This window comes from Ictidomys tridecemlineatus, chromosome 1 (genome assembly GCF_052094955.1).
Source record: "Ictidomys tridecemlineatus isolate mIctTri1 chromosome 1, mIctTri1.hap1, whole genome shotgun sequence".
In the NCBI taxonomy this organism is placed as follows: domain Eukaryota; kingdom Metazoa; phylum Chordata; class Mammalia; order Rodentia; family Sciuridae; genus Ictidomys; species Ictidomys tridecemlineatus.
In genome coordinates, this window is record NC_135477.1 from 104,566,421 (window position 1) to 104,585,976 (window position 19,556).

Genomic DNA, 19,556 nt, shown 5'->3' on the forward strand with positions numbered 1-19,556 from the left:
AGATCTTAGATTTAACCTTGCTTTGGTTATTATTAATCATAGCTTCCAATCATGGCATAGTTGGTCTTTTTGTATTGGGTGATTTCCTTTGTAGACCTCCTCAAAATCCTATTTCACACTTGGAAACTCCTAATATCTTTTTATGGTAAATGGATTTTATTTTCCTATGTAACCTACTCCAGCTCTGCAGTTGTTTGCATTGTTAAATTTCTCCACATAATACTGACAACAATGTCTTGGTTTTGACTACAAAAGCCAGTCCAAAAATACTCTGAGTTTTGGTTTCATTTTGTGTGTATGTGTGTGTGTGTGTTTTATGTACAGTTTATTTTGTTTGTTTTCATAAATTGTTTTTGTGTATATTTGAGGTTTACATGATGTTATGGGATCCATAAAGATAGGAAAATGGTTACTGTAGTGAAGCAGACTGACATATTGGTTATTATTAATTTATTATTACATTTTTGTGACCAGCAGCTAAAATCTACTTAACAAAAATTTCTTATACAATATAATTTTATAACTTTCTCCTTATAATGTGATTTAGATCTCTAGACTTGTTCATTCTACTTATTTGCTATTTCATGTTCTTTGACACACATCACACATCTCCCTAATTTCCTGCCCCCTATGCCTGCCCTGCCCATGGTAACCACTGTTTGTTCTGTGTGTAGTTAAGCTTTTCTATTTTATTTTTTGGTACCAAGGATTGAACTCAGGGGCACTCAACCACTGAGCCACATCCCCAGCCCTATTTTGTATTTTATTTAGAGACAAGGTCTCACTGAGTTGCTTAGGCTGGCTTTGAACTTGCTATCCTTCTGCCTCAGCCTCCCAAGCTCCTGAGATTACAGGCATGTACCACTGCGCCCGACTGCTTTTCTTTTGTTGTAATCTACATGAGATCATTCAATATTTTGCTTTCTGTACCTGGAATACTTCAATTAGCATTGTCCTCCTGGTGTGTCCATGCTGTGGCAAATGGCAAGCTGTCCTTTTCTAAGGCTTGAATAGTATTTCATTGTGTATATTTGCCATTTTCTTTTTTTATTTATCTAAGTATATTTAGCTTATTTTCATATCTTGGTATTATAAATGATACTATAAGGAACACAGGAGTGCAAATACCTTTTTGAGGGCATAATTTCACCTCCTTTGAGCATATGCTAAGAAGAAGGATTGCTGGGGTGTATGATAGTTCTATTTTTAACTCTTTAGTATTCACACTGTTTTCCTTAATAGTTGGACCAATCTACATTCCCATCAATAGTGTATGTACTAAGATTCTCTTTTCTCCACCCCCTTGAGAAAACACTTGTTATTTCTTGTCTTTTTTATGATGGACAAGTTCCATTTTGATGATCAGAATTAGTTGTGTGTGAGTCACATACCATGGAACTCAGCAGATCATCCATGGGATGGTCACTTCATACCTTATTTTTAATCTTTTAACTTCCTGCCTTAAACACTTCTGTGTACATTCACCATTGTTTTAAAAACTCATGACTAAAACACCTGTTATTAATTAAATTGGGAATTTACAGGCTGCTTGTAAAAATAGTCTAGATTAATTTGATCATAGCCAGGAGTTAGTTGCTAGGTGGATTGATGACAGCAAGTAACCTCATTGCATTTCCTTTGCTTTAGGATAAGAAGGAGGCTTCCAGTTCCAAATCATCCCAAAATGGAGGTGAAGCGAAGGATTCAGAAAAGGTAAATATGAGGCTGTTAAACTAAACATTAGTTTAGCAATTACATGGAAGTGGGATTTATCCCTAGTAGTAATTTAGTTTCTTATTATAAGTCAACTTTTTGTTGCTGTGACCAAATCATCTGACAAGAACAATTTAAAGGAAAGAAAAGTTTATTTTAGGTTTATAGTTTTAGAGGTTCAGTCCACGCATGAGAAGGAGAAAGGGGTGTGGGGAGAGAGAGAGAGAGAACAAGGAGCAGAGCAAAATAAAATCCTCAAGAGTACAACCCTAGTGACATACTTCCTCTAGCTGTACCCTGCCTGCCTACAGTTACCTCCCAGTGTCCTAATCCTTTCAAATTCTTAATCTGTCAAATGGGTTCATCTACTGAATAGTTACAGCTCTTACAATCTAATCATTTCACTTCTGAATGTTCCTATGTTGCATATCATATTTCTAACACATGAGATTTTTTATTGTTTTTGTTGTTGTTGTTCTTTTTTTAGATATACATACATAACAGTAGAGCAACACATGAGCTTTTCAGGGAAAACTTAATAGCTAAACCATAACAGCTATTTACAATAAAAGATTTTTAAGCACTAGCTAGCTCTAGCATTTCTTGCTCAAGAAACTGAATTTTAAAAATATACTTATGCATGTGTGTATGTATACAGGTACATGTGTATACATGATATGCTAAGTAATTTTAAATTTCTGTGTAAATATATTTAGTATTATTATATTACCAAGTAGTAATATATTAATATGTATTAATAATTTCTAAATAATTGGAACTTTAAATATCAAAATAAATTGTGAATGTTCTTAACACAATTCAAATTTTCTGCCTTTATTTCAATAATACCAGAATATATAATTTATATAAATTTTAGGGCATGAAAATAGTATATAAAATTAGGGGAGATAGTTATTCAGTTTCTATGGTCAAATATATTCATTAGACTGCAACTGTTAGGGAGATTAGTACCTAATGAGATTATTAGTTCATGTATTAGTCATGTATGTCACTATAGTGAATATCTAAGGCAATTTACATATAAAGAAAAAAGGTTTGTTTTGGCTCATGGCTTTTGGAGATTCAAGCCCATGTTCAGTTTTCCCCCTTGCTTTGGTCTTCTGGTAAGGCACACATCATGGTGGGAACATGTGCCAAAGCAAACTGCTCACTTCATCAGCCAGGAAGCAAAAAGGAAAAAAAAAAAAAAGGAAGAAGAAATGGTTTACCACAGTCAGGGCATGCCCCTACTGGTCCAAGGACCTCCCATAAGGCCCCACCTCTTAAAAGTCCATAGCACCCACCAACAGTGCCACCCTGGGGACCAATCCTTTCATACATGGACTTCTGGAAGGCATTCGGCATGCAGACTATATCAGTACATAGGTTTTCATGTTGCTCTAGAAAGTAGAATGAAAGGTAATGAATGGAAGTCATAGTGTCAAAGCCAAGGTTTGGAGTTAGTTGAACATTAATGGACAACTGTTGGGAGCTTCCTGTTGTTAAAATAACTCATGTTGTGGTCAGCAATAGACATTGGATTTGACAATTTATAGGTCTCTTCTAATTCCAAGAATATATGACTCACATGGTTATAATTATGATCCTCTGACTAAAGGTACAGTTTTAAAAACTAGACTATTTGCATTAAACTCTTAAGAACAAGATTATGAAATCTTCTATATTAGATTCTATTAAAGGATACAAGAAACAGGACTCATAATTGACAGTTACTAATACCATTATATCTTAGATGGATTAAGTACTTACTTGCTTATTATTTAATTTTATTTATATTAAGTATTTGATTAGCCCCTTAATGAAAATAGAAAACTTAATAACCCTGTATAATGAGTGTATTAGCTAGCCAGTTACAGCCCTAAATATGGGAAAATAATGGATCACTATAAAATGATAAAATACTGCCATCCAAGAAGACCTGTCCATATTTAAAAGTTGCCTACGAAGGGCTTTTCAAAAAACAAGTTTATAGGGTTTGGGTAATAGCTCAGTGGTAGAGCATTTTCGAGTAAGACACTGGGTTACATCTCCAGCACTGCATAAATAAATTCATATAAATATAAAAATGTTTAGAGTGAGAAATTTGGGATCACTTAAAATTATTTTTCTATTAGAAGATCAAAGGGGAAGAAGACACAGTGTTCTGGTCAGTTGAAGAAGAGAAACTTAGAACCAACTTATTTTCACATTACCATCATCTTTGAATTTGACAAGCCTATTCCTCATAAACCTTCCTTCCCTGTTTTTGACACTTAATCCAAAAAAGAAGGAGCTCATTGATGGTTTTGCTCTCCCTTTTAGACAGTGGAGGAAGCTTCCAAGCCAAAAAGTGATGAAAGAAAAACAAGTTAAAGTTTACACTGTTTGGTAAGGTGAGTGTTCATTGTAAATGAAGACTATTTTGTTTCTTCTGTCAACCTGTGTTATATGGAAAGCATTCAAGTCCACCTCTTAAATATTACTTCATGTTTTTTTTATACTATCATCATGAAATGCACCTTGCACAATTTCAGAGTAATCAGACATTATCTGAGAAATGCAAAATGGGATTCTTGTAATATTAGAATGTTTAAAAACATTAGTCTTATGATTAAGATTTTGTTATTAGAGAAGATTCTTAAGTAAATGACTATCTAAAGCCAATTGAACTTCAAAATTCAAATGCTACGACTTCAAGTTGCTGTAGCAAAGCAAAATTAATGTTATAACTTGTAGTGAAATGACCTTGGTTCACATTGCACCAACATATCAATATACATACAGTGTGTGGGTTGGGGGAGTACCCTTTAGAGTCTAGTAAGAATTACAGGGTTTAAGGAACAAAGGCAAAGGAAAAGATTGATTTTTATTTGTCTTAATTTTGGAAAGTAAAGTACTATGTTTGGTTCTAATTTATGATGCCTGAAGATGAAGATAAAATCCAGCAGATGAAGGAATTTCTAAGATCTGTATTGAGAGATGGGTCCTTGTGGAAATTGTCAGAGTAGGGAGATCTTACCATAAGCCACAATAGTATACCTCTGCTAACTGATCAAAGCCTAGGAGAACTCAAATTGTAGACTAACTCAGGTTCAGTTCTCTCACCACATTCTATTTTTATGGATCCTGTAAAGAGGGGAGGTATAGTGATAAGAAAGAACTGCTGTAAAATTTTTTCCAGAGTTTAATGAAAATTTTCTATGAATACTCTACTCTCATATTTCCTTAAAATAAGAAATTGCTTCTTCTTGTGTGTTACACAATGCTTTCACTACATAGCATATTTTCTGTGCTTGTGATATGTAAATTATGTATCAAAGGGTTCACTGGATTTATTTGAATTTTTCAAGGTATCTACATATAAAAATCTTCAGCTGGTGGATGGTGACTTTTGAAGAATAAAGACTTTGGCAACAGAACATTCTTCTGGGTGGCTTCTAGATAGTGGTATCTGTTAAGTCGTTTGACATCCTAAACAGTGTTTGTTATTCTTTTCCAGAAAGAAAATGAATTTGTCTGATTCACCTGTGTTACTGTACTGAGTGTTGATGAACTTTTAATTTTTTTTTTAATTGCCTTCAGTTGGGAGAGAAAGGAAGCTTTATATTTGTAAGAAATATATTTGATAAAATTTCTTAAATACCCCCCCCAAAGAAAAATAGAAAGAAAAACCTTGCAGATTTTGCACATTCTACACACAGTGCCTGTAAATCTCATTAGCATTTTCAGTTTGCACTTATTATTATATTTTTTTAGCATTTGGAAAACAAAGCTTTAAACAAACATTCATCAATGTTCTGATTTCTTATTTACCTCTTTTCTCTTGGGCTTCAGAACTGTGTTTGATGTTTCTTTGGGTTAATGTTTGTAGGTCAAACATAAAATATTGTACATTGGGCACATATCTCCTCTTGGGCTGCTGATAATAAATGAATACTATGTAACCTGGACAAACCAGGAAGCACCAATCCTCCTTTTCAGTTTGAACTCTTCATTTCCAGGGGTCAGGACTTCTGCACCTTATAGTCAGAGAAAACTCACTGAGACTTTAATCAAAAGTCAGCAAAAGATTAAGACACAGGCTAGATGATGTGTAGTAAACTTCAAGAACAAGAACATTTAATCCTTAGAATATTCATATGGCTTGAATTTTGTTGGTATAGCATGTTATTAAACTGTATTTTCTACTCTCTCTACATAAAGCCTAAACAGCGATTGTTTGCTTAGAGCCATTTACCATGTTAGTCTTTGCACTGTATTGCATCTGGCTTTATGAAAGTTTAGTTTTCTAAATACAAAAATAAAGTTCTGCTTTAAAATAAAAGCAAAAAATACACAAACATATGTATATATGTACACTAAAATCTAAAATCTGATTTTCCCCCACAGTAATTCAAGAACTAAACTCTGATGTCCTACAACTTTGAGTGGTTTCCCATATCTTTCTGAATGAATAGTTTATGAGCATTGCACTGATATCATTGATGGATTTTGATAAATAATTAATTTCATCTTTATTTCCTGGCAGTGGATGCAGGAAAAGATGTCAGATACATATAATAAAACAGACTTGGAATTTCTTGTTTCTAGAGAGCACAACCTTCCTTAAAATCAATTTAAAATTTTTGTTAGAACTTCACTAACTTCACTAAACATGAATATAATCTGACCAATGCTGTCTAATGGGGGTGAGGACAAGTAACAATAACACTGCATATAATGGGCCTTGAATTTGTTAACACTTTCTAAAAGGATTCTCTACAAATCAGGCACATACCTATAAGATTTCAAACCTCACTACTTAAAACAAGTCTCTGTCCCATCAGAGAAGTAGTCATGATTCTACATTCAAACCATTAACAAGAAAAGGAAAAAAACACTTTTCTTGATGAACTTTAACTCCGTACCTAATTCTCCTATTTGGGCAGTATTAGGTATTGCTCTTTTTGTTCATTTTTAAAAAGACTGAAATCTTTGACCACTGACATTTTGTGTGCAAGGATATGGTTGCACTATTACTAATTTCCATGAATATAGAGAGATATTTTTAAATGATATAGAAAGATCCACAGGTTTAAGAATAGTAGAAAAGTAAGCATTCATTTGAGATGCTTGGGAATATACCTTTTTTATTAGAAATATCTTTAAACTTGAATGTTTGCTAGTAATTCACAATGACTTGGGAAAGAATGGGATCTAAAACAGTTCTTTTTTAAAAAAAAATCTAGTCAGGAGAAAATGATTGCAAATATCCACTCAGAAGTAAAGAACAGACAAATATTTTTATTACCAAAAAGGTTTCCACACATTGTTGTGGCAATGTTGTATATGTTTAGAAAATCAGTTTTTCCAAAGTAGATCGTTTCCTCAAGTGACCAAAATTGAAAATCAATATTTCTGTGTTTCATTAATCAAGAAATAAAACATCATTAAAGCAAAATATTTTACATTAAAATTGTGGCTTTGTATTATTGTTAGAAGCAAATTAGTTTAGGGAGATATTACCAGTGAGTTTTTAATTTTTTTTAATTCTTAAAACATTAACCATCCAATAGATATAAAATGAAATAGTAAACACATTTATTTCCAAGAGTCACTGTATTCCATAGTGTATTAGAGCAACATATTTTAACATTTCTTCATGACTGTCATATACCTTTATCTTGAAATATGCAATATATTCAAAAAAATGTCATATATTCAAAAATCACATGTAAGTCTCCAAAACCAAATAATACATTGTCTTTATTTAGCCTAAAATAAGCAAATAATTTTGGGTTCCCAGTGTATTAACATATATTTTTGACTCTACAATGATTTATTGGCAATAAGTGCCAATGATGTATTATTTGGGAATTAAAAACTATATCAAATGAGGAGCAGAAGGAGAAATCATCACCTCTCTACCTAAGAATCAACAGCTCTCCAGAGCAAATGAAAGATGTGTCCTATGGACCTGAATGCACTCTATACTTATTTCCAGAAGGGATACTCTATCAGGGTTCCTAAGAAAATAGTTGACATTCAGAATAATCTGAGGAGGGTTCTAAACAAGGATGTTTTACGAAGATGTGGGCAGCATGTGTGAAAATCACAATCTCCAGGACTGGTAGTGCCAGGCTCCCATTGCATTAACTAATGCAGAAAGGATCACAGAATCCAGAGATGGAGAAGACTGTGGAAAAAAGGGCCACCTCCCAAAAGCTATGGCCTTTGGTGGAGAGCAGTCTGCGGCAGCCTGCAAAGGAATAAATATTTGCACCTTCTCCTCACCCAACCCCAGCTCCAAACTCATGGGCTTGCCATTGACTAAATTCAGAGGACAAGGAAGCCTGATGACTTGGGCCCTACACATCAGCACCTGGACCTGAAGTGGGAAGAAAGAGTGGACAACAGATCTGGAAGGGTCAACAGGAGAGCTCCAGCATAGCTATTTCTGCCTTAATTATTCATCCAGTGTTCATTGTTCAGTATTCACTATTACATCTTAACAAGGACATTAATGAGCCAGCTTATGACAGACACATGGGGCACAGGGGTTTGGACATTTCATGGCTTAAGCATAAAATATAAAACAAAAAGAATCAGGTCCTTTACTCTGTGGTAGGGAACCCACCACTTGGGTTTACATCATAAGGCACCTGTAAATAGCAGCCACAGTCCATTGATGAAAAAAACTAATTGCTGTCTATTGGGTGAAATGGTCAAATGCAGAGAGTTGAGGGGGAAAGGAAGTATCTTCAGCTGGAGCCAAAAATGACCATTGCTATTTGAAAACATTCACATTCAACAAAATTCTGGTGATTATAGATCCATAGGAACTTGGCAAGAAATGAATTGTTACAGCAGGTCAAGCTTTTCATTCTGCAGCCACACTCTGATTTTATCAAAATTCTTATCCATCCAACGTATGTTTTCCTCGATGGTTTCAATTGTTTGTTGGACACAACGAAGCTGAGAACCATTTTCTTTCAAAGAGCTGAAGAATCCTTTTACCTTGTGAGAAAAAAAGATATATTTTTTTAAAATTTATTTTATTACATTAAGCAAATATAACCCCAGGCTAATTATAACTGAAGCCAAAATTTCAGCATTTGTCAAAATTCTATATATAAGGCAGCCCCAGGTGTCTGGATATGATTAGGTACACATAAGCTTGAGCTACATTAAATGAGCTCATGCCTCATGATGTCAGGTTTTGTGTTTTTTTTTCTGCAACTCTTATTTATTCACAGTTGCCAGGGCTGCACTGTGTTTACCATTTTATAATTAAGATTTAATTGAGTGTGTCTATTTAATGTGTGTTCTATTCTATACAAACAAATGCAAACAATATTTTTAAAACATGGTATCTAAAAAGCAGAATATGCAGAGTATCTTCTTTGCCAAGCAAAACAGTTCCAACCACATAAATGCAGCCTTTCTCCACGGGCCTGGTCTGGTATGTAGGGAACAGGGCTCTTAGCAAGTTAGGGTGGTAAGACTCGAAGCTTTGCCAATTTTTTTGTCCTAATCCACAATTCATGTATTGTTCTCACAAGATAAAAATCTACAGAAAGTTCCTCATAGTTTTTAAAGAGACAAAAAGTGACTCTTGGCTATCTCCTCAAAAATACTTTGCTTTTGTTTCACCTCTGGGTATCTGAACCCCTTGAGCTCACATGGGGGATAGGTAGCTTTGCTGCAGCACTGAACTTTGTGCTATTTTATTTCACCTTAAAGGGTTCTTAACCTTTCCCCATAAGTTTTCACAGCATTAATCCATAAATTTTTGATATTATAGTGAGAAAGCCAAGTGTAGGCCAAGATGTATTATTTTTTCAACATAGATTCCAGACAACTAAAAACCCATGTCAGAACACCATATTATGAGTCTAGAAGCAAGGAAGACAGGGTAATAATTGGGTTTAGAAAGCTCAAATTCCAATTTAGAATGAGGTAGAGTTGTTTAAAGTTACATCTCAGTACAACTTCTCAATGAATTGAACACAGGACGTCTCACTGGGGGTGACCACCCCCTCCTGCTCTACCTTGTATTGTAGCTCATCCTAGTTTCACTCTCCAGAACCCAAGATGATGTACCCAACATGCCCAGTTCGTTCAAAATCATGTTGGGTACTCTTTGGTCAAAGCACATGTGTAATTTCATTAGATGGTCAAAATATTTCATTAATCCTGAAGGAACCCATCATGATAGCACTACCAGAAAATAGCCTCTCTTCACAAGCGGTAGCAAAGCCATCTGTCAACCCTTTCCTGATCCAAAACTCACTCTCTGTCCTCATCTGCCTTGCAAATGTAGGACATCAACTGAGTGTTTGACTCAAACCTGCCTTCTCAGAACATTTTCTGTGCAATAAGCAGTTTAAGCTGGAGGAAAGTCTGCTTTTGTAGAATACTTGTATGTCTCATGTTCCCTCTTACATGAGAATAACTCATGTGGATTTCTCATTTTTGCCTGACTGCTAGGAAACTCTGTGATAAATTTAGGGATAGGATGGTAATAATTATCCTTAGTATAGTTCCTCATTTAGTTATCTCCTGTCCCTAACACAGCTTTTTTAAATTTTAACAATTATTTTGCAGATGTATTTTATAAGATGCCTAAGATTCTTTCTGGAAGTAGAAAGTATATGCCATAAGTAGAAGGGAGACCATGAGCTTGGATAGTGAAGAACCTAGATTGCAGATCCATCTCTTTCACGACTGCTGATGACCATTTCTGTCATTTGCAACCCCAGCACTCACTTTTAACTCCTTAAACAAGGACTTGTTGTCTCAAAGTATCTTTTTAAGTCCCTATTTTTACTTACAGAGCAAAGACTTAACATGTTTGAAAAAAGGCATAGTTTTTACTAGTTTATTTGCAACCAATTTTTGCTTTTGTTAATACGCCAAACTGCTCCTAAATGACAAAATCCATTTTTAGTTCATCAAACTTTTAAAAGTATTTTGACTTCCCACATTTAGTAGCTGATTGACACTTAAGTTTAAGAGATTTTTTTCCCCCTTTTACCTCTTCAAGCCGTGTTCTTGTGGAGAATTGATTTGTTGTTCCCATTACCATGTGGGCTATGGAAGACGAGCCAAGTTCAAATCTAGAAATGGAAATTGTTCAAATATATTGTGAAATATTTATCCATTCAGCATATATGTAACAGCATTTAACGGAAAACTGATGAGGCCTGAAAAAGATGTAAAATATGGTCTCTATCCTCCAATGAGTTAAGATCTAGTGGTAAATTATAATACATGCCAACATCTGAATAAAAGATTAAGTATCTAAAAGAAATTATAGAGATTTAGGCGGTGCTACAAGAGTTAGACAAAGGCAAATGCAAACAGTTAATAAGGCTGACCTGTAGGAGGATGACTTCAGATAGTCCAATGGGTACAGGGGAGGGGTCACTCCAGACCAAATGGAAAACCTTACTATCCAGATGTATTAGTTAACATTGAAACAGGGTTTTACATTTTATGTGGATATTTTAAGTACCTCTACTTCCTATCATCAATCAAAAAACTCCCTTGAGACTATTACTATTTTTTTACAAACAGCAAAGCTAAAGCAGGAAGGTTAAAGAACTTGTCCAGTCCCAGCAAGACATTTTGGCATTACTTACTTTTGTACAAGCTTATTCCAGTTTTCCCTCAGAAACTGCCAGGCCAATGGATATCCCACTGGGTTTTTGGCAATGAGTGTAAGAATATATGGAAAGTCCTGAGTTTTTATTATATCTCCCTTAAAACTTTGATCTAGTAGCCTGTAATGATTAAGAGAAGAAATGTCAGCAATGAGTAGGTGATGAAATAGTTATAAAAAAAAACTACAATAAAGTAACTTGTAAAAGAACAAACCAGTCTGCCAATAATAAAGGCCCAAAAGGTAAATTGGGAACCAGAGTCCTGATAAACCCACTATAGCAACATAATAATAAAAACTAACATTTAAATCACATTCATAATACCAATCCTCATATAGCCTCTTAATTGCTCAAATGAATAGTTAAGAAGGGTATATCTAGTAAATATTCCAAGTACATTATTTCTTTAAAGATATACAATATATATTCCTTCAAATATTTTCCCCAACACCTGGTTCCCCCTAATTATTTGCCTTTTTCATTAGATGTGTGCCCACTTGCACAAATGTTCTGAGCAAAATAGGGAATTCCTGGCCAGGAGAACAAAAATAGGTGCCAGAATGATCTGATCTAATTTAATTTCCCTTGGCCATATGAACATGAATGAATGACTCACCACTGAAGCTTTTCTTTATTTTGGCTTGTACAAAGGGCAAACTCAATCTGGCTTTTCTCGGTACTGGACAAAGAAGACTGATATTTACTATAAAGAAAATCCCAGCCTTCTGTGTTCTGGGCCCCCACAGCAAACACTGCCAAGGTCACATCATTAGGCAGGCTGTGGGAAAGAACACACCCTGTGAGAACTGGAGATGCAGAAAGTACATTTAGATGCATAACAATGACCAATTAATAACTGATGAATTGGCCCCATACTCCAACAATATGCCTAGGAACATACACAACAATTACTGCTCTCCTTCAGTTACATTTTATAAAAAAGAAGCAAGAGAAAATATCTAAAATCAGGTTTTAAGCAACCTTCTCAAAAACATAATGAGAAATGTAATTTTTATAAACGCCTATATATCTATCATCTTTTAATAATGTTGAGTGACTCCATAGTTGGTCACCTTTCAAGCCAAAAGAAATTCAAAATAGCCTCAAATTTTACTCAATGAGTACAAGTCAGGAATCCAATAGGACCACTGCTTTGTAAGCATTTCTTTAAACACAGCATATAGATTGTTGGCATCATGTTTCCTGGATGGCATTTAAGCTTCAAAGAGAAAAGAACGAAGATAGAGATTTCCAGATATGGTGAGAATCCTACCTTGCATAGACAGTGTTAGCAATAACCAGGTACCCCTGTCAGGGAATTTAGAGGCCCAGAGATGCTATTATAAAATGCATTGCCTGTTTTTCAGTGTGGTCTGGCCATCTCAGTTTGATAAGATTTTCATTTAGCTAGACAAAAATGGGAATTATTATAATCCCTTTCTAATTACATAGATATTTGGCTCTTTCTTACACAGAATTTCCTTCCCAGTATTTCTTAAAACTGAAAGTTGGGAGATACATAGAGATAAATCTTAAAAAACAATTTATTTTCCAAAAAAGGGCAGTTATTGGAGACATGTCTATACTCGTTTTCCTCATTGGTCAGCACCAAAGTTGGGAACCAGGAAAGATACCTTTTTCATTAACAAATTGGTTATTCCATAGTACTGACCTTTTATTTCCATTGGATTCCCTCCACTCTCTGAAATAGCCTTCTGCCTTCTGCACACAAGGCTGATACTTGCGCACACAGGCAAGGAGGAGAAGCTGACTCCGCAGCATTCGCTCTGAGACAGAGCCTTCATCCGCCCATATCTGCTTATCAATGAGGTCCCTCAGCAGCCTGATGAGGAAAGCCTGCAGGGGTAGGACAGGGGACAGAGACATGTGGCATGATATCACAGGCCATTTCATGTTTATATAATCGAGCACTCCCTCAGGTAATGGGGACTGATTTTTAAAGCTTAATTCAAATCTTACTTTTTAAACTGTGCATCTCTGTTTATATTTAATTATGAAAAGTGTCAAAACCAAGAAATAATCATGAATGGTTTTATTATTTGCTTAACAAATAATAAAGATATTGTAAGATGAACTACCACTCTTAAAGAGCAAATTATACAATAAAACTTTATGACATTTTGTCAAAAGTAACAATTTTGTGCTTCTTTCAGGTACCCCTGACAGTCCCAGAAAATCTTAATATTCCCCATTGTAATAAAGAAGTAAAGTGAAATAAAAAGTGTGTGAAGGAAGGGAATAACGATCCATGACAATTAAGTATAGAATTCTAATACAGCCATTCCTATTTTAGTGCCAAATAAAATCAAAGTCTTTGCTAATCAATCCACATACTGAACTTTCATTGGCTTTTCCTTGATATTAATATGAAGACATAAAAATACAGGAAGGTAAGTACTTTTTCACACACAAAAAAAGCAAAACATAATTATATAACTTTTCTATTTACTTCAGGTTTTTACCTTGAATTGAGTTTCCACTTCATTCATATCTCTTTTCTCCATTAACTTATACATGGGTATCAGCTCATTCAGACCTTGGAACACGGGCATAATTTCAGTTTCGTGTTTCAAGTACAGGGTTAAATCCAAGGCTTTTTCAATCGATAGCTTTCCGATGCTGACCAAGAGAGACCATGGTTACAGTTTTAAAAGAAAATCCAGGAAATCACCTTTTTTTTGCTTCAAAATGTAACAATCTTCTAGCAAAACAATCATATATGAGCCCCTCATAAATAATAACCTTTACATTAGTACCTTTTCTGTCACATATAACGTCTGGCAAGATTACACTGGGGAAGAAGTTTCGCTAAGAGAGCTAGGACTAGCCTGTGGTTAAGATGAACTGCAAGTCCCTCAGGAAGCACTGGATTGTGTGCTGAGCTTTCAGGGTAAGAAGGGGATGTCAATCAAAGACCCTTTAGGAAACCTGGTCAAGAGAAACTGCCATTCAGCAAAAGTATGAATCCCTGGTGTAAGCACATCTTGCCTCTTTCAAAAAGACACTGAATGCACATAGAAACTCTTCCTAATACAGGGTTGATGTTCAAAGTCTCAGTAGTACCATATAAGCTTATATAATTAAGCAAAAACCTTCTAAGACTCAAGCAGAATCTTAGAAACAAATAAGCAACCCTCCTCCCCCCTTGCTTTTTGTCACCTTAGAAGGACCAGTGAGATGGTAGGAGGACCAGAAGGGAGAATCACCACTCAGAGTAGAAGGACATGGGGCATGAATAACAGAGCTACCCCTTCCCACCTGGATGGTTACCCTTAAGACTTCAGTTCTGCCTAAAAATTGAAGAAGTTTAAGTCTTGGCAAGCATTTCCTTAAAACCATTGTCATGGGAGAAAAAAGAAAAAGGAGAGTTTTCACTCTCTGTTCAACCATGCAAAGGTCATTTGGTTGGGCCAAATGTTATGAGCTATATTCATAGAAATGTTCTGAAGTTCAGGTATCTGTTGTTTAGAGCAAATCTCTCCTTTACATCAACAAATTCAATGCAAATAACTGGTCCTGGTATATTTGGTCTTTAATATGGCTGCAAGGTGGTCAAAGACCCAGCATGGAAGAAACCTGAGAGGCCATAGCTGGACAAGGGAAAGCTGTAGGACCAGGCTTTAAGGATGGAAAAATAATGTTGTCTCTTGGCTTTCTACACATTTACCACAGTCTGATCTGATTTGTTAATGAGAAAGGTTAAAATACTGATTCCATACTTCAAGTTACCTACCAGTAACAGATAGACAGCAGGTTAATTACAAAGTTAAAAGCAACCTTGGATTGTTAGAAGAACTTACAAGAAACACCTTTCAATTTCGCATTAGCAGTCAATCAATCACTTTCATCTTTAGAATCAAGAATCTGAGTAATAACAGCTGCTTTTAGAAATAAACCAGGACTTTGCACAGCTTGTATTACCTGACAAGCTGAAATGCATTGTTAATGAGACTCGCCCGATCATTACTGCTGATAGTTGTGTGTGCCCCTTTTAAAAGGCCAGTCAAAGAATCCCATCCATCATCCTCATAATGTACAATGTAATAGCCACTCATTCGCACATTAAATTTGATCCATTCCACTGCTTCTGGGAGGATGAGCACATCTACAGCAAATAAAACAAATCATAGTTTCATTTACTATCTTGACTGATGAAAGCTTTTCTGACTGGACAAGGAAACTAGAGAAAAGTTTAATATCAAACAAATAAAAATCACTTATTCCTTTTAGGAAACAGACAACAGCAACCCATAGACAAAAGCCAACATCAGCTTTAGACACAAATTTTGTGAGATTTATAGATTTATGAAAGCAATGCAACTGCATTTCTGACCATACATATTATAGGCCCCAGTAATATTAACAAAGTAATGATAATTTTCATTGGTAATCCCTCCTTTTTCACATTACATAGCTCAATTGTTTTAATTTCTATCAGGCATTACATTGGCAATTCTTCAACATTTTAACCTAATCCCTTTTGTTTTAACCAAGATAAGCAGCAAAAGAAACTTAGTGTTTAAATCCTACACATTTCTACAGTTCCTTTAGTTCAACTAGTTTAATTTTCATGGTAAGTTACCTGTCTTTGTCTTCAGCAAAAATCTACCAACTGAGTCTGATTTGCTAGTAATATATGTCAATGGAACATGCCATAGGTACCTAAAAGGAAGAGACCATGGTTACAGTTTTAAAAGAAAATCCAGGAAATCACCTTTTTTTTGCTTCAAAATGTAACAAACAGCTTTTAAATCACCTGCCATACACTAGGCACTGGCTAGCTTAGAACAAGATGGTATAAAAACTGCTGTATCCAAGATCTCAAAATATATCCAGACTGTTTTCCAGTTCAGGCACTATTCATCCTTCTCGGACTCCTTGAGCAGAACTGGGAATTGGGGCTTAAGTGATTGGTGATTAGAGGCCAGAGACCTAATTTAAAACAGTGACCATGTACAGACACAAATTGATATCATGTGCCTTCTAAATCATATACTCAGAAGGATACAACGTCATATCTGTGGAATTTCTATCTGTGATGCACAATCTGAATCTGATCATGAAAAAACAGTAGAAAACACAATTAAAAGATTAGAATATCCTATACTGGCTATGCTCTTCAAGAATGTCAAGAAACACAAAGACTGAATAATTGATTCAGAATAAAAGGTAAATAAAACAATGAGACAAATATGATATGTACTCCTATATTGAATCTTGAAGCAGATATTTTTCTATCTTAATATAAAGGTATTTTTAGGGCAACTGGAAAAGTTGATTGGAGTTTAAATAAAAGTATTGTGTCAAGTTTATTTACTAATTTTGATAATTATATTATGATTATATAGTGAATGTTTTTGGTTTTTTTGTAAATACTATACAAATACTTAGGAGCAAAGGGGTATCATGTCTCCAACTTGCTCTCAAACAGTTCAAAAACCATATATATCATATGTATAGAGTTAACATAAGTCTTGGTAAAGTATAAGTCATGGAAATTCTTGGCACTATTCTTACATTTCCATAAGCATGAAATTATTTCAAGATAAAACAAATATTTTTACATAATGTCCATCCATTGTCAATAGAATTGTAGCATCTCATTTTTACTTGTATTCTTCTGTGGCATTAAGCTGACCATTTCCAGGATTTAACTTGGACTTCCAAAGAAAAGAATCGGGGTCTCTCATAATTCCCAGAAATAACCTAAGTTCTTTTCTCCTTGCACCAACCTAAATGCCAAACCCTGTTGAAATTCAGCGGCAGGTGCTTAGATCACAGTTGATTTCAAGCCAGTTACTAGAAAGAACATGCTATTAAACTAAAAAAACATAAGCATGTTAAAATAATTATTTAATATCAGCTTAACCAAGATTAACCAAGGTATAAAGCCTCCTTATCCTTTCAGGAAGATAGGAATTATGAGCCAACTTTATAGGGCATGTAGATTCCATTGAAATACTTTAGCAATAGAAGTAAAGGCATTTTTCCAAAAGTAAGATTTTATCCTATCAGGTAGATGTTACCTAGGTAACAAAATGAGTTTCCTTCCATGAACATTACCCAGTTTCTGAGTCAGATCCCTTCATATAGTGCTCTTGCTTCATGTGTATGTTCCTCCCTCTCACTGTGATGGTTATCAGGGGAAAGCCCTTCTGCAGGGTCCAGGTGTTCATCATGGTTTTCACATCCACACTTTCCTGATGCCAATGCTGAATTATACAGAAAAGGACAGATGCATTACTCACTTAGACCCAAACCTAAGAAAGCAGGCCAGCCTGCATTCAAAGGGTTGCTACCAACTGACAATCTCCTCTGTGAGCCCTGATCCCTTACTCTATTCTCCAGTCTCCTGCCCTGACTCCCTTACCCCAGTGTTCCCAACATGGCACATCTGTTACAGCATGGATTGTATACTTTTCAGTCTCCTCCACTACACTTATGTCCTGGCAGGTAGCATATTTGGGCCTGCTGGGACTGGTATAGCCTTGACACCAAGCAGGCACAAAAATGAATCAATGAGGGAAGAGAAGGGAGAGAAAGTGACCAGATTTTCAATACCTACATAATTATGCAGGTTCTCAGACAAGCAAGGACGGAAAAAGCATTCACCCAAGAGCCTATGCTTCCAAAGTGATAACATAGAGATAGCTCATGTCTAAGTTCAAAGGGGAATACATTCTTGGATACTAAAAAAAGCTTTTTAAGAAAAGATTTAAGAGCTAGTAAAAGGATAAGATATGCTACAGGATAAATTTGGAAACTTGAATAAAGCAGTCTATTTTTAAAAAGCCAAGAAAATAAAAATAGAGTAGATAAAATTTTGTTGAGTTTCCAGATTCACCCATAAGTGATTTGCCTATGAAAATATTCCACAAATCCAGATAAATAATCAAACCATTTTGTTACTCAGATGTTATAAATACTTTATAGTGTAAGCAGTAAAAAAACAAAAACAAAAAAAAAAAAAAAACCCATGAGTTAGATCTAAATTCACATCCTTGCTCTGCAATTTATTGACCATATGCCTTTGGATTTCATATTCCCACATATAAAGATAGTGCTGGTGCTTGGATCATAAGTTTGTTGTGAAAAGTAAAGGAGATAATAAACATACATGCTTACATATGCCTGATATACAGTAAATGTTCAAGAATACCATTGCCATTATTTGTTTTTTCAATAGTGCAGAGCCTGGAATGACTGTCACTGTCTCCTGACTAATACACTGCATCTCAATCTACAAAAGAAACTGCTTTACATAGAGTGAAATGAAAGAAATTAGTATCAGTGACAATTATCACCAAAGAAGGCTGTGCCACCCTCTTGTATAGACACTTAAGAAAACTGCAAAAGGCTGAATTTGGTGGCATTAGATTGAGGGAAGATAATCAGGGAATTCATAACGTTTGACACAGAGCTAATATCCTTCAAAAAATATCAAGTTAGAGCTTCTTTTCAGCTGGAACTGTCATCTTCCAGTAATTTGCCAAAATGGTCAAAACAAGGGAAAGAGGAGAGGAACCCCATTTATGTTCTCTAGGCCTTTTAGAAAACATGGAGTTGTTCCTTTGGCCACAAATATGTGAATCTACAAGAAAGGTGATATTGTAGGCATTAAGGAAGTGTTCAGAAAGGAATGCCCCACAAATGTTATCATGGCAAAACTGGGAGAGTCTACAATGTTACCCAGCATGCTGTTGGCCTTGTTGTGAATAAGCAGGTTAAGGGCAAGATTCTTGCCAAGAGAATTAATGTGCATATTGAGCATATTAAGAGCCGAGAGAGCTTCCTAAAATGTATAAAGGAAAATGATCAGAAAAAGAAGGAAGCCAAAGAGAAAGGTACCTGGGTTCAGCTGAAGCGCCATCCCACACCACCCAGAGAAGTACATTTAGGGAGAACAAATGGAAAGGAGCCTGAGGTGGTGGAACCTATTCCCTATGAATTCATGGCATAATAAATGTAGAAAAATAAAGACTCATGGACTATATGAATGATTTTCTTTAAAAAAAAATGAAGTTAGACAAGGTGCTCAGGAGAACATGTACAGATTTAGACACTTACTGAGGTTGAAGAGGAATGCTGACTTCTAGAGCAAAAACCATCCATTGTTTGTGAGCCATCCGTAGGACAAATCTAAACACCAAAACCAAGCACATTACACTTCTGTAGAAA

The 19,556-nt window shown here is 35.2% G+C and overlaps 2 protein-coding genes and 1 pseudogene across 16 annotated transcripts in view; 2 read left to right on the plus strand and 1 right to left on the minus strand.

Annotated features, from left to right (window-relative positions):
• Nucleotides 1–5,681, plus strand: part of Cast (calpastatin) — a 108,928-nt gene extending 103,247 nt beyond the window's left edge. For all 11 annotated transcript variants that reach the window (XM_005326144.5, XM_013358985.4, XM_013358987.4 and 8 more), the window contains 3 exons: nucleotides 1,648–1,713; nucleotides 4,036–4,106; nucleotides 5,064–5,681. In XM_005326144.5, the coding sequence (XP_005326201.1) occupies nucleotides 1,648–1,713; nucleotides 4,036–4,086 (117 nt within the window). In that variant the 3' untranslated portion in view covers nucleotides 4,087–4,106; nucleotides 5,064–5,681. The remainder of the gene's footprint in view (nucleotides 1–1,647; nucleotides 1,714–4,035; nucleotides 4,107–5,063) is intronic.
• Nucleotides 5,682–6,976: 1,295 nt separating this feature from the next.
• Erap1 (endoplasmic reticulum aminopeptidase 1) overlaps nucleotides 6,977–19,556 on the minus strand; it is a 103,915-nt gene continuing 91,335 nt past the window's right edge. For all 5 annotated transcript variants that reach the window (XM_078045052.1, XM_078045060.1, XM_005326145.5 and 2 more), the window contains 10 exons: nucleotides 19,446–19,517; nucleotides 17,442–17,590; nucleotides 15,961–16,040; nucleotides 15,300–15,483; nucleotides 13,841–13,997; nucleotides 13,030–13,214; nucleotides 11,974–12,135; nucleotides 11,337–11,477; nucleotides 10,730–10,811; nucleotides 6,977–8,709 (listed from right to left, as the gene is read on the minus strand). In XM_078045052.1, coding sequence (XP_077901178.1) covers nucleotides 8,554–8,709; nucleotides 10,730–10,811; nucleotides 11,337–11,477; nucleotides 11,974–12,135; nucleotides 13,030–13,214; nucleotides 13,841–13,997; nucleotides 15,300–15,483; nucleotides 15,961–16,040; nucleotides 17,442–17,590; nucleotides 19,446–19,517 — 1,368 coding nt within the window. In that variant the 3' untranslated portion in view covers nucleotides 6,977–8,553. The remainder of the gene's footprint in view (nucleotides 8,710–10,729; nucleotides 10,812–11,336; nucleotides 11,478–11,973; nucleotides 12,136–13,029; nucleotides 13,215–13,840; nucleotides 13,998–15,299; nucleotides 15,484–15,960; nucleotides 16,041–17,441; nucleotides 17,591–19,445; nucleotides 19,518–19,556) is intronic.
• LOC101976161 (large ribosomal subunit protein eL21 pseudogene) lies at nucleotides 18,803–19,353 on the plus strand (annotated as a pseudogene).